At 37.4% G+C, this 12,821-nt stretch overlaps 2 protein-coding genes and 1 pseudogene across 2 annotated transcripts; all 3 read right to left on the bottom strand.

Moving 5' to 3' along the window:
- Positions 1–1,298: 1,298 nt before the first annotated feature.
- Positions 1,299–7,513, bottom strand: LOC113309234 (annotated as a pseudogene).
- Positions 2,387–3,079, bottom strand: LOC113313015 (proline-rich receptor-like protein kinase PERK10). Its single transcript, XM_026561742.1, has one exon. It carries the CDS (start codon positions 3,077–3,079, stop codon positions 2,387–2,389), a length of 693 nt encoding a protein of 230 aa, XP_026417527.1.
- Positions 7,514–8,195: 682 nt separating the features above from the next.
- Positions 8,196–9,646, bottom strand: LOC113313014. The gene is made up of 2 exons (XM_026561741.1): positions 9,076–9,646; positions 8,196–8,905 (listed from the first exon to the last, which is right to left on the bottom strand). Exons 1-2 carry the CDS (start codon positions 9,644–9,646, stop codon positions 8,196–8,198), a joined length of 1,281 nt encoding a protein of 426 aa, XP_026417526.1.
- Positions 9,647–12,821: the final 3,175 nt, after the last annotated feature.

The following is a 12,821-nucleotide window of genomic DNA, read 5'->3' as shown; positions in this document are numbered from 1 at the left end:
AGAACATCAACATCTAGTAATGTTCCGACATTCTGAAGTAGTTGTTCAATGGAAACTTTGTCGACCCAGAATTTCGGGACATGCAGAATCTGCAGCCAAAAAAAAACAACTAGAAAACATTGATCAGGGTTAGCAAGGAACTTCTCATAGCCTATAAGGCCGGTTTCTATGAACCTTTTTTTTCTTTTCTTTTTTTCTGAATGGAAAGAGTGAAGTGAGTCATTTACGTCAATAAGATCACCAACATATTTGACATCATCATTCTGCCAAGTATATGCTTTAGTTATTCGAGTTTGGTGGTCTATCGGCAACTGCTTGACCAGAGAGCCTAAAGACCTCAAGAGTCTAAGCAAATCTCCCACACATGGGAACTATCTGAGCACTTCAATTTGAGTACTGAGGTTGCACAACTTTTAATCATAGAGAAGAATGCACTTTTAGAAGCATCTATAAGCTCTTCCTAAGTTTGTAGTTATTGAGGTTGTGCGTGCAGTATATGGTTGGATGGTCTGATATTGTTGGAGAAAATGAGTTATTTAATAAGTGATTTTTTGGTATTTGTGTGGTTTGATCTCATGAACTAAGGGTCTAAGGATACTCACTCATTTTTGAGTGAATGAAATGAAACCTTTAGTCCCACATTGTGGAAAACTGAAGAGGTGCTCCACTATATTACCATGTTCTCATGGATATGTTGTAAAACAATGTGGGTGGAGCGGGTGGGGCAAAAAATACATGTTTTGACCCATGCCCATGCGCCTGTACCAAGCACCAAGTCCGTGTCTACTTGAAATATTTTTTGCAAGTTTTTAACTTGATAAATAATTTATTTATGGAAAAAATTCCTTTTTTGTGTTTAATTGTTTTACAAGAAACAAAACTCGTTTTATAAGAAAAAACCTAAACCTAACTTGATTTGCAAGTTAATTTTCCTATAAATACAACTCGAAAATCTCTTTTCAAAACACACAAGCAGCGACCATCTCTAGGTCTACTTTTCTTCATCTTCTTGCTTTTATTTTCGTGCGGCGTTTTACTTCCATCCCCGTTGCTGAGTTTAAGAGTGGGTAACTTGTATTGTGCTAATACAAGTTATATCGGGCAGTCTTATCCTGAACACATCTTCGCACGTTGGGGTTTAGCATTACTTTAGAGTATACCCGCGAACTAATGTGTTAATGACAGCTTGTTGAACCTGTGATTCTGCCCTCATCAATTTGTTCGTGGTAGAGTTGTTTGATACAGTTCTTTATATTTATTGTTTGATACATTTGACGTTTCTTCTATTGTTGCAAGACTCCAACAGATATATCGTATTAACATGCTAAAAGATAACAACACTATATGGAGAGGGTTTAAATGTGTGTATTACAGCAGATGGCAAGTACAACAAAATTATAATTTTACGATTTTTTCAGAAAATAGTTGTGGAGGAGCTCAAACTGTATATGCTTGTTGAATTGTGTCGATGTCGAGTCCCTTCCTCCTGACCACTGATTCTACGTGACCCTTCAATGTATGGAGTTCTCTTAACCTGCAATAACATAAATAAATTGAACTGTTCATTTTTTCTATGATAATGTCTTGTTATGAGATAAGTGTATTGTTTGTCATTATGGACAACATACCTTGTGATTTGAGCTCTTCTTTTGGCTTCCTCAGCCATATTACCAGAACCATGGAACATTTTGGTATCCGGTGGGTGAAGGTCGTGAAGTGTCCTCTGTGCAGTAGCCCATTGGAGCTCTCGTGCTTCTTTGCCGAAATCCTTCTGCCTTGTGAATGCAACCTGTAAAAAGAGAGAATCCATCAATTACAGAAAGACCGATCACGTCAGATAATAGAACGGACCAGCAAGAAACTGCAAGACCAATTGCATTCATACCTTTTTCTCAATAACAAGATCTCAGGCCCTCCCGCTGATAGCGTAACAGATCATGAACTTCAAAATATCAAGAGGGAAGTAGAAGACAATGTTATACATCCAGATCACACCAGCCCAGCCCCATCCGATGCCTTCTATCGCAGCGAAAGCCCAGTTCGCATGTACTGCAATTACCGTAGCAATCTGCAAAATCATGAAAACATAAAGACTTGAACGAGACTTTCTTTCTTTCTTTTCCCCCCTGTTTTCCTTCATTCATTCAAATTTCAAATATAACAAAGGAAGAATCCTCACCAGCTGAGCAACCAAGAAAGCTTCCACAAGCAAAATCCCAGGACGCTAGACGAAAGACCAACTACGTGACCGCGTCACAAAGATAAGGGCCTGGCTAATAATACTAAGTTGCAGGTATACCGCTGAGGCAAGCATCTTGATGTCATCTCTTTCTGTTTGCTTAAGGCTGTACGCGACAATTAAGAATGCAGAAGCAAGTGTTAAAAGCTAACAATTTTGAGTTAAAGGTAAAAAAATCACATTAAATAACTTAAATTCACTAAGCCCAGTTGCTTTTCCTTTGCCTTTTTCTGTAGCTGTGTTGTTGGCTCGATCAGACCCAGGCCCAAGTTCAACTCCGTCTGTAACTGGTATCTGGTGCTGTGGTGTTGGATGTGAATCCGGGTCGACAGGTTGAGCGGGTCGGGTAAAGGGTGAGCTGGATGGAGGATTTGGGTAAACTGACCCGCTATCGTGGGCCCTTTCCAAAGAGCTTTCAGAAAAGACATTCTTTCGGCTAACATAGTCCTTGGAACTTGGTGCAGAGACAGGAATCGTTGATGGTGAAGCTTCTGTGTCAGAGATAATGACAGGCTGTGTACGTTCCTTGGAATTCGCCGAGAATGTAGCAGCAGTGTTTTGTTTTGGGGGGACTGGGTTCCAGTTGAGTCCTTGCTGGGTCATTGCTGGGGCGAGTCTAATTGGGATCGGTCTTGAAACGGTGGTCAGCGGTGGTGGTGGTGGAGGGTGTGCTAATGGGTTTTGGATTGGATTTTGTGGAAGGGTAGGGTATAGAGTGGGATGAGTATCATGACTGATAGGGTATGGTTGCGGGGTAGATGTTGAAGCTCTTGGTGGAATGTTTGATGGTGAATTTGGAAGGAAGTTTAGGGTTTTGGGTTGCGGGTTTTGAGCTTTCATTCTACTGTTAAGACGGTGGTATGGGAATTTTGGAAACTGTGTGTCCATCAGTGCATGATCAGTACTTACAAATTTGGTACATTCTCTTCAATGTAACCAAGGAATCCGCAACGAAAGCAGATCATGGGTAGGTATTCGTAAGCCAGTTGAATCCAAGTTGGTCTTTCAGAGTTGATGAGAATACCTGGGGTAAAAGGCTTGTTGAGGTCCATTTCTATTTTTGCTCTTGGAGGAGATGAAAGAACATCAACATCTAGTATTGTTCCGACATTCTGAAGTAGTTGTTCAATGGAAACTTTGTCGACCCAGAATTTCGGGACATGCAGAATCTGCAGCCAAAAAATAGCAACTAGAAAACATTGATCAGGGTTAGCAATGAACTTCTCAAAGTCTTCAAACAACATCACCTGTTCGGAGATGATCCTGGTTTTGTGTTCAAGAATCATCTTCTTATCAACTTCGAAGTTCATGATCAATATGAAAGCTTCAGAATGCGGAATAGTTTCAAGGTGTTTTACTTGCATGGAACTCCAGTGATTTCTCAGTTCAGATAGTAAGGTGGAGTACGAGAACTTTCCTCACAGAACCTTTACTGCCAAACAGTGTCTATGGTGGTCCTTCATGAAATCTTGCATTCTTTCATTTAGTTGGAAAAGGTGGGTATGTTTGTACTTTTTCTTTGCTTGTAACAACATCAAATGTATTTAGTTTTTAATGTCAATTCATCTTATTTATTTATTTTGTAAAATAAAATGTAATTTATTCTTTTATCTTATTTAATCTTTTTTTTTAAATTGTTTATTTATGTTGCTATTTTTTGTTGAAGCATTTATTTATGTTGCTATTGCTTCTATTTGGATGTCTGAACTCTGAAGCATTCAGTAAACATTCAAATCAAAAATAAAGAATGAAATACAAATAAGAACAAAACAGGTCGGATAAGTTAAACTTGATTAAGTTGGGGCAAGGATATTTTCTTTAACCATTTCATAAGGGCATTTTGACAAACAAATCAGACGGTAAAATCCAGCTACAATCTTAATGCGTTAACAATATATTCCAACTGAATTTATTAAAGAAAATTTGAGCTTCTAGAAAAATATAATTAGTAATCAGTAATTCATCACTTGGTTTGAAAGGAAGTGTGAAATTAGGCTGTCTTATGTAGGTTCTAAAACTAGTGATAGTGGTTGTTGGTCTTCTTTTATAGAATGTCGTGTGTGGTTTGTGCAACTACAAAGATGATGCATGAGGAGGTGATTCAGGTGAACAAGTGGTTTGATTACAAACGTGTTACTAGCCCTCTTTGTAGATATTCCCACTAGCTTATTCGTGCTTATTTTTCTCTTTCTAACCATAGATATGGGGTGTTTATGTTTGAAATGCTTGCACACTTTGCATTAACTAAGGTCCAGAAAGCCTTTGTAACATACAAATTAAACAAAGTAAATCTAGCTGAAACAGAGGGCAGATCACTACTTACAATTAATGAGGAACATCTGTTATAATTCCAGATCATGGCAAGGCGAGGAGCAACTCAACCATCTCTGCCTCAATAGAGAGCCTGAAAGATTTGTTCAGAAAAATCACAAGTTACCAACAAATGTAAGAGATTACTTCGTAAGGAAATTCACTTGGAAATGTCCTCCTCTAGTGTTAGAAGAAGAAGCAGGTTTGCAAGTACGAAATAACTATTTCTAGTTAAAGACAGATTGATTTGGCAAACCTTATACATTAAAAAGTCACTACTAGTAGGTTAAATTTAGAAGGTATCAAAATGTACACATGATATTTATGAGCTTAACCCAAATAAAACTGACCAGATCAAATGTACACATACTGATCTTCTTATATTCATTCATGAAAATTGACCAGATTATTCAAATTTATTAAAGAAAAGTTGAACCACTGTGGCGTGAAAACTAAACTACAATTTAAGGTGTAATCAACAAAGTAAGTCTATCTGAAACAGAGGGCAGATGACCACTTACAATTAATAGGGAACATCTCTTATGATTCCAGATCCAAGGCAAAGAGAGGAGCAACTCAACCATATCTGCCTCAATAGAGAGCCTGAAAGATTTGTTGAAAAAAAATCACATGTTATTGACAGATGTAAGAGATTACTTTGTAAGGCAAGTCACTTAAATCATGAATAAGGTTTCTGGCCTTCACATAATCAGTGTATACTTCCTTTAGAGTTATATGCTTTACAGTTTTTCGGCCTGACTTGATTTCTTGTCAATACGATGTACCTTCTTCTGATAGTCATGCTGCTTCACGTTAAACTTCGATGATTGATATTGCGGGAGACTCTGTAGCAGAGCACATATTTCCCATGAAGGTTGTGGTTCCTCTTATACCACAATTTGGTGTGATCTCCTCCAAAGACCTAACTGGACCCATTCCATAGGTTTCCCTCCAAAGAAAATTTTCTTTTCGGCTTTCAAGAAAAGAGTAATCAATGCACAATTTTAAATAGGTATTGCTTACCAGTAATCATTACAAGAACAAAATCCATCTTCAAAGTGATGAAAGCGTCTACGATCTCTAACCACCTTCTTCCTTTTAAAAACCTTGGAAACAAGTTTAATTGCAGAATGGCAGTCACTACAAATACGAATATTCTTCACGATGCGAAGAACTGAGCCTGGTTCTTTGCTAATAAACCCAAATGGAACAACCGATTTTTCACTGTGATAACCAACTACAGTTTCTTTTTCCTCTTCTTCAACATCAAACACAACCCCCTTTGTCTCTGGTGCATATCCAAGTTTCTTTATCTCTGTAACGATGTCCTCCCACACTTGAGTAAATTTCACCCGTCTTATCATGGGACCTGTCTCCGGCAACAAATTCATGAACAATGCCATCAACCTCAATTGAACTGCACCCAGGAACACGTTTAATTCTTCTCCTTCTCATAGTTCTCTGAATTTCTTCTACACAGTCTCCTTTACTTGACACTGCATAAATGTTTGAAAGGAGAACATAACGCCCATCATGTCCTGGATCAGATCAATTAAGTAATTCCCGACTCTTTGTCCCATTTCGGCATTGCTGTGAGTCCTACATGCACTGAGAAGTGCAACCCATATGACATTATCTGGAGTTATTGGGATGGTATTTATGAATCTTTCAGCTTCTTCCAACAAACCTGCACGGCCAAGAAGATCAACCATGCGCGTGTAATGATCTAGCTTAGGCTTGATCCCATGAACCTCAACCATTGAATTGAAGTAATGAAAACCTTTTTCAACTGAACCCATGTGGCTACAAGAACATAATACTGCTAGATAGGAATATGATCTGGTGTGATTCTTGCACTCTTCATTTTTTCAAAATTCCGAATAGATTCTTCATTATACCCATTATATGCCAACCCTGATATTGCAGCTGTGTAAGTGGATATATTTTTCTCCTCAGATGGATCAAATACTTGCATAGTCATACTAATGTTACCACATTTTGCATACATATCAATCAAAGCTGCAGAAAGTATTGAATCCCGTTCTTCTTAATGTAGGAATGAACCCAACTCCCATGATCAAAAGCTCCTAACTGTGCACAAGCAGAAAGAACACTCACCAAAACTGCAAAATTGGTTTCGAATCCAACGACTGCATCTCCCTAAACAAGGACAGAGCTTCTCTTGGATAACCATTTTGACAATACCCAGATATCATCACAGCCCAGCTAACAACATTCCTTTTCGTCATTTCATCAAAAAGACGTTGCGCCTCATCTAAATAACCTGCTCGAAAAAGACCACCCATCAAACTATTCCAAGAAACCTCATTTCTTTCAGGCATTTTTTCAAAAACACCCAGTGCTTCTAAAATATCTCCATTTCTTAAATACCCAATGAGTTCCACGTTAAAATATCTCTTTTAGTACATTCATCAAATACTTTCTTGGCATCAACTAATTTACCACAAACTGAATAAAACTGAATCATTGAATTACAGACACACACATCAAAATGAAAACACCTCTTAATCACCCCACCTTGACACTGCAAACCTAAATCAAAACCAACAAACTTCGCACAACACTGAAAAAGAAATGTGTAGGTAAGATTATTAGGAGATAATTAAATTCACCCATTCTACAAAGTAGTGCAACAGAACTAGAGACAGCATCAGAACGAAAGTGTTGTTTGGTGATTTACGTTGTTCGTGAATTAAGAACATGCAGGTTTTTTAATGGGAAAGTGTTGTTTTTTGTTGTCTTGTCTGTTTGTTTTATCTTGTTGTACTAGATCATGATCTACCAAGTCCTCCAATCTTTGTGCTGTAACTTCGTGAATTAAGATCATGAACTTGTTTGTTTTGTCTCATTGGACAAGAGAATGACTTCTTTTTTTAAGCACGAGAGCATGACCTACCAAGTCCTTTGCATATATACCACCAGATGAATATACTTCTTCTCCACCGTAATGGATCCGTTAAAAATGAAAAAAGCTTACCACTAAATGATCATACTGGAAACCTTCTTGTTTTTGTTTGTGAGAATTGGAAAAATGCCCCAAAACTGGGTGTAATGTTGGAAATCTGTCCCAACATTTAAAAAGTTGGAAAAATGCCCCATTACGTTAGATATCCAGTTAAGTCACATGTGTGAGCTTATACATGCGAAAAAAAAGCCAAATATATCCTTCAGAACTCAGGGTTTGGGGTTCAAAATTCAGGATTCAAAGTTTAGGGTTCAAGGTTTAAGGTTCGGGTGGTGATGGCGGCGGTTTAGTGGTGGTTCTGGTGGTGATGGTTGTCATACACATATGACTTAACTGGGTTGGATGGCAATTTTAATGAAATGGGGCATTTTTCCAACTATTTTTGACGTTGGGGCAGATTTCCAACATTGCACCCCATATTAGGGCATTTTCCCAATTTATGTGGATGAAAAAACCAGTGAGAGTAATGCAGTAATGTACTTTCATGGTTGCTGCGATTTTCAACAAAAACAAACACTTCCATTGATCAATAAACTTCCCCACAAATACATTAATCTTAGCTAGAAAAGAAATCTCTGCAAATCATGAAACTAAATGAAACAAAGATAAAACTAAATGGAATACTATCAGGAAACTTTAAAAGATGATCAAATTCAACATTCACTGTGAACCCTCAACGCTTTGTTCAAGAGTAGACCAGAATTCAGGCATCATATTACGTTCCACCAATACGTCGTGAACAAGACCTTTATCCACCTGAATGCACAAAGGAAGATTACCTTGACGCTCTAATCTGTCCTTCCCTATGTGCGTCAGTTCATAATTGTTATCTCCACGACGTTTTAGAACCTCTTCCATGCACAATTGGTGCGTCAAAAAAACCTTATTGAGAGTGTGCGCTGACATACTATTGTAAGCATCTGTGACAGCTGCAATTAGCTCATCAATGTTACTAGGAGCCGCTATATGTTGTATGCCCTGAATCCCATTGAAGTAGCCAAGGTCCAAAGTATTCAAATCTGGACTATTTGGAGGCTGAGTCTTAAGCCGAATGTCGAACCCATCGATTGCTGCCGCTTGCTTAAATACTGGATCATCTTTCAAAACATGAGGCTTTGCATTATCTTGTTGAATGTAAATGGTCCTCGTATTTGAAGTAGGCCATTTAGCACGGATTGCAGGTAGAACTTTTTGGGTTAAAAACTCCAATGAAACTTTTCTATCCACCGGATCAATCGGTTTTGTTTCAAGTGTTCCAGCTTTTCTATTTTTACTGCTTCGTACTGCTGGTACTAGACGTACCCGTGGCCAAATGCCAATTTTTCCATCAAAAAGTACATTCCCAAATGAATCAAATCGAGGACGTGCAACTGCAGATATAAACATAATCTTAGGAATGAAATGCTTGCTTTGACATGAGGCTTTGGTTCATCGGGAAGTAGATAATACCTCTGTGATACTCTTGTCATGTTAAACCATCTTTCGTCGATATGCACGTAATCAAACATATCCTTAAACATTGGTTGAGAATAAAAAGTACTTGTATCAAGCATTTTTATACAGTAACGTAACCTTTTTTGTTTCCCTTCATCAGTTAAGCGTGGCCTCATAGAACTTGTGTGTGGCTTGAGCTTTCCTTCTTTGACCCTCAAATGTAATGTTGATTTTGACAATCCCATAGCTGCAGCAAACACTCGAATATTAGTACGTTTACGCAATGGAACTCCTAGTACCTTATCTGGATCAATTTGGATACGTTTGCGGCGGACTCTTATTGGTTTCCTAGAAGATACATCAATCGGCATATTGGGATCTTGATTTTCTTTTGCTCGCTGCCATATGCGCTGCACAGTCCAATATGACGTCTTGAAAATTCTAGCAGCAATCTTATAGGAACCCCTTTTTAGTTTTCCATTCACGCTCTTCCTCAATAAAAATTGGTAGACAGCTACCCGTTCTTCATTTTTGAGTTCTCTTGTTTCTTGTAGGATTGGGTAAGAAAGCATTTCTCCATCACTATCAACCATCTCTTCTCCATCAGAAAATAAATCTTCATCACTAGCAATAATCCCTTCACCATCAGATGCTAACTCTTCATCACCAGCAATCATCTCTTCTTCATCGGAATTTGAAAATGAATTTGTAAGAGTTGATGTTTTCTGAAGATGCACTCATGTTAAATGGGAGTTGGAAGAGATAAAAAGAGAATTGGAAGAGTTGAAATGAAAATGGAGTATACAGTAGAGAATTTATAGGGAAGACAGTGAAACATTAATGAGCAGGTGCGGTTTTCAATTTGAAAATTTGAAACAGAGAACAAAGAGGGAAATGAAAATGAATTTCACATTTCAAATTTTGATTCAATCGTTTGTGTACAATTTTTGGTTAACGGATTCAAATTAGAAGGAAAAAAAGGAGGGAACGAAGGAGGGAACAAATGGAATTCTGATAGTCACGTATATGGAGGGAGTTAGAGGAGGGAAAAAATTAACGAGACAGGTGCGGTTTTTGACCCAATTTTTTTGGGTTTTGAATTCTTAAATGTTCGACCAAAAAACTAGATAGGTGTCTTAAATGTAATTTGGGGGTAATATTGGAAAAAAATTACCTCTCTCTCTATTTTCCTTAATCTGTGTGCAAAACTCAATTTTATCAAGTAAACTAAGACGGAGGGAATAATAATCAGGTTTTGGAGAGAGAATATGTGAGGGGCGTCATTCCTTCTGACTCCAGTGACATTCCTTCTGACGCCAGCGACATTCCTTCTGACTCCGCGTCCGGACGACTCGATGTTCAAATCAACAGATCTGTTGATTTGAACATCCATTTTTCATGTTTGTTCATTCCATAATGGGAGCAAAATGAACAAACTCTGAATTTCTTCATCCCATAAGAATTGCTCTTAGGTTACAGATGATTTTCTCTTCATATTATAGAAGTTACCTTTATTTATTTATTTTTTATCATTTTATTTTAAAAGCAAAAGGATAATTTGTTGATTTGAGTAAAAAAAGTTACATGACAAAAGAGTCACTCCAAATGCTAGATTAACCATCCACCCCCAGTTATCTTATTTCTCTCTTTGGGACGTAATAGCATTTCCGACAGGTAAAAATCTTTTAAAAGCAATTTAATATCTCAGATAAAGCTGTAAGGTATCCAATCAATCAAATCATTCTCTTTGTTTACTGCATCCACCACCACCTTTGCGTCAAGCTTAAAATGCATATTTTCCAATCGTAGTTCTTTTATCCATTTTGAGTGATGAAAGTTTTGTCATAAATTCATAAAATATTAGTAACTACTATTATATGAAAATGTAATTCACATCGGAATAAGGAGGAATCTTACCATAAAAAAAATTATTATTATTTTATTTCTAAATATGAATGTCGGTGGAATTGGGTTATATGTTAACTCGGACTGGGAGTCGTGTGTGTTAGAGCATTGCTCGGTTGAACCCACCAAGCATTGGTGTGTCAAGTTTGGTTGTCATATTTTAGTGAATCAAAACTCATGTTAAGAGTCGCTTGATTATGTACTAGAGTTAAACTTCGTATAGGTTAGCTTGAAAGCATTAGGATATGAGACATTACAAGTATTGCGAAATCTTGAAGATGCGAAGAAGCGAGGAACTACAACAACTACAATCATCCTTCCACTTGAGGTTAGTAATATTTGACTTGAACTGTTTCATTCCCTAACGTATCTTTCAAGTCGTGCATATTGAAAACATAACTGCGAAGCATGTTGAACTCTAGATAGACATAGTATTAAGGAATACAATACGAGGTTTATTGCTTAACCATTAAACTTTGTAGATAAGACATCGCCATAATCATTTGAATGTTGTTGTGATTATGTATGGGTATAAGGTGAGGATTTCATCCTAGGGAACAATGTTTACATGTGTTCTAAGTTTGTAAGTTCATAATCTTGTTTTGTGAACCGAAAAGGAAATTGTCAGGCGTTACTGGTTTTGTTATTCATTGCATATCTTATGAACAACCAATATGTGTCATAGAGTACAACCACTCACAACTTGTTGTGTTCTTGGTAGAACTAATTCACAAAGGCCTGACTTTTGTATTGGTAGAACTTTTATTAGTAAAACCAATCTTAAGTAATCACCTTGGTATGATCGGATTGTAACTGCCAATGGAAGAGGGGAACCGATCCTTGTAAGGGATGAAGGGAACCGATCCTAGTAAGGGGTAAAGGGGAACCGATCCTTGTAAGGGGTGAAGAGGAACCGATCATAGTAAGGGGTGCAGTGGAATAGGGAACCGATCCTTGTATGATTTACAGAAGAAAGGGGAACCGATCCTGTGAAGGGGTGCAACACATATAAGTTAGATACCATATATATGTGGGGAACCGATCCTAGTTCCTGGTCAACCATATATTTGGTAAGCTAGTGTGACTATGTGTAGTACTCACATGGAGGTAGAACCGAAACTTGTTTTGGTAGAACCGCGAACCCATGATTGTGATTGAATGTTGGTTTGATCAATCACATAGTTCTTGAAAGTCAGATGAACCAATTCTAAACTTGTTTTTAAGTGTGGAAAATCGGTTTCAAGGTTGTAAGTGTGAAAGAGAACTTATAAAGTAAAGATGTCGACAAACTTTGAACAAGCGCTGAATGTTTATTTCTATAATTGTTCAAAGATATTCCTTAAAAGCTAAATGGAAGAGAATCCCAGAATTAAAACATAAGTAAGTTAAGAATCTTTTAATTGAGGTTATTAATTTATCTTGGTATGGAAATTATGGAATTGGTAATGTGCATTTACTAATTATATTTTCCAAGAGATTTCGATTGTTATTTTTGGACAGAGCATTTCCAGGAATTATGAAAACCGAATCTGTGCATTTATGAATATCTTGAGAATATTTTCGGTTTTGGAAATTCCTTGGTGTCCAAACTTCCTTGTCTATAAATACACGAAGTTTTCCTTTCTAGCAAACTAATCCTTCGTAACAATTTGACTTCCTCTTTTGTCATTGTTACTGGTATAGCCGCCTATCGGAGAGGAGAGTAATCTAATTAGGTGAAATCTCTTACGACCGCTCGTTTTAAAGTCTTATTTGGGATTGAGAAGCTCTAGCGCGACCCGTTGGTGGGAAATTAGATAATTTCGGTTTATCTTTGTTTTCGATTGATTTGATTGACTAACGGTGGTTGAAATCTGATTGCACCTAGTTTGTTTATTCTTGAGAATCTTCTCTTCTGATATAAGATTCACTCAAACTAGTTCAGAGTTTCGACAAGGATGTTTAGAC

The sequence above is a fragment of the Papaver somniferum genome, chromosome 9 (assembly GCF_003573695.1).
Source record: "Papaver somniferum cultivar HN1 chromosome 9, ASM357369v1, whole genome shotgun sequence".
NCBI classification, from domain to species: Eukaryota; Viridiplantae; Streptophyta; class Magnoliopsida; order Ranunculales; family Papaveraceae; genus Papaver; species Papaver somniferum.
This window is presented reverse-complemented; position numbering and strand designations above follow the sequence as displayed.

Excerpts from the sequence above, each read along its gene's own strand:
- LOC113313015 (XM_026561742.1), bottom strand. The coding sequence starts at position 3,079 with ATGAAAGCTCAAAACCCGCAACCCAAAACCCTAAACTTCCTTCCAAAT.
- LOC113313014 (XM_026561741.1), bottom strand. The coding sequence starts at position 9,646 with ATGATTGCTGGTGATGAAGAGTTAGCATCTGATGGTGAAGGGATTATT. Across the intron at positions 8,906-9,075 it reads TATAAAAATGCTTGATACAA|TTGCACGTCCTCGATTTGAT; the intron begins GTACTTTTTATT and ends TTATATCTGCAG.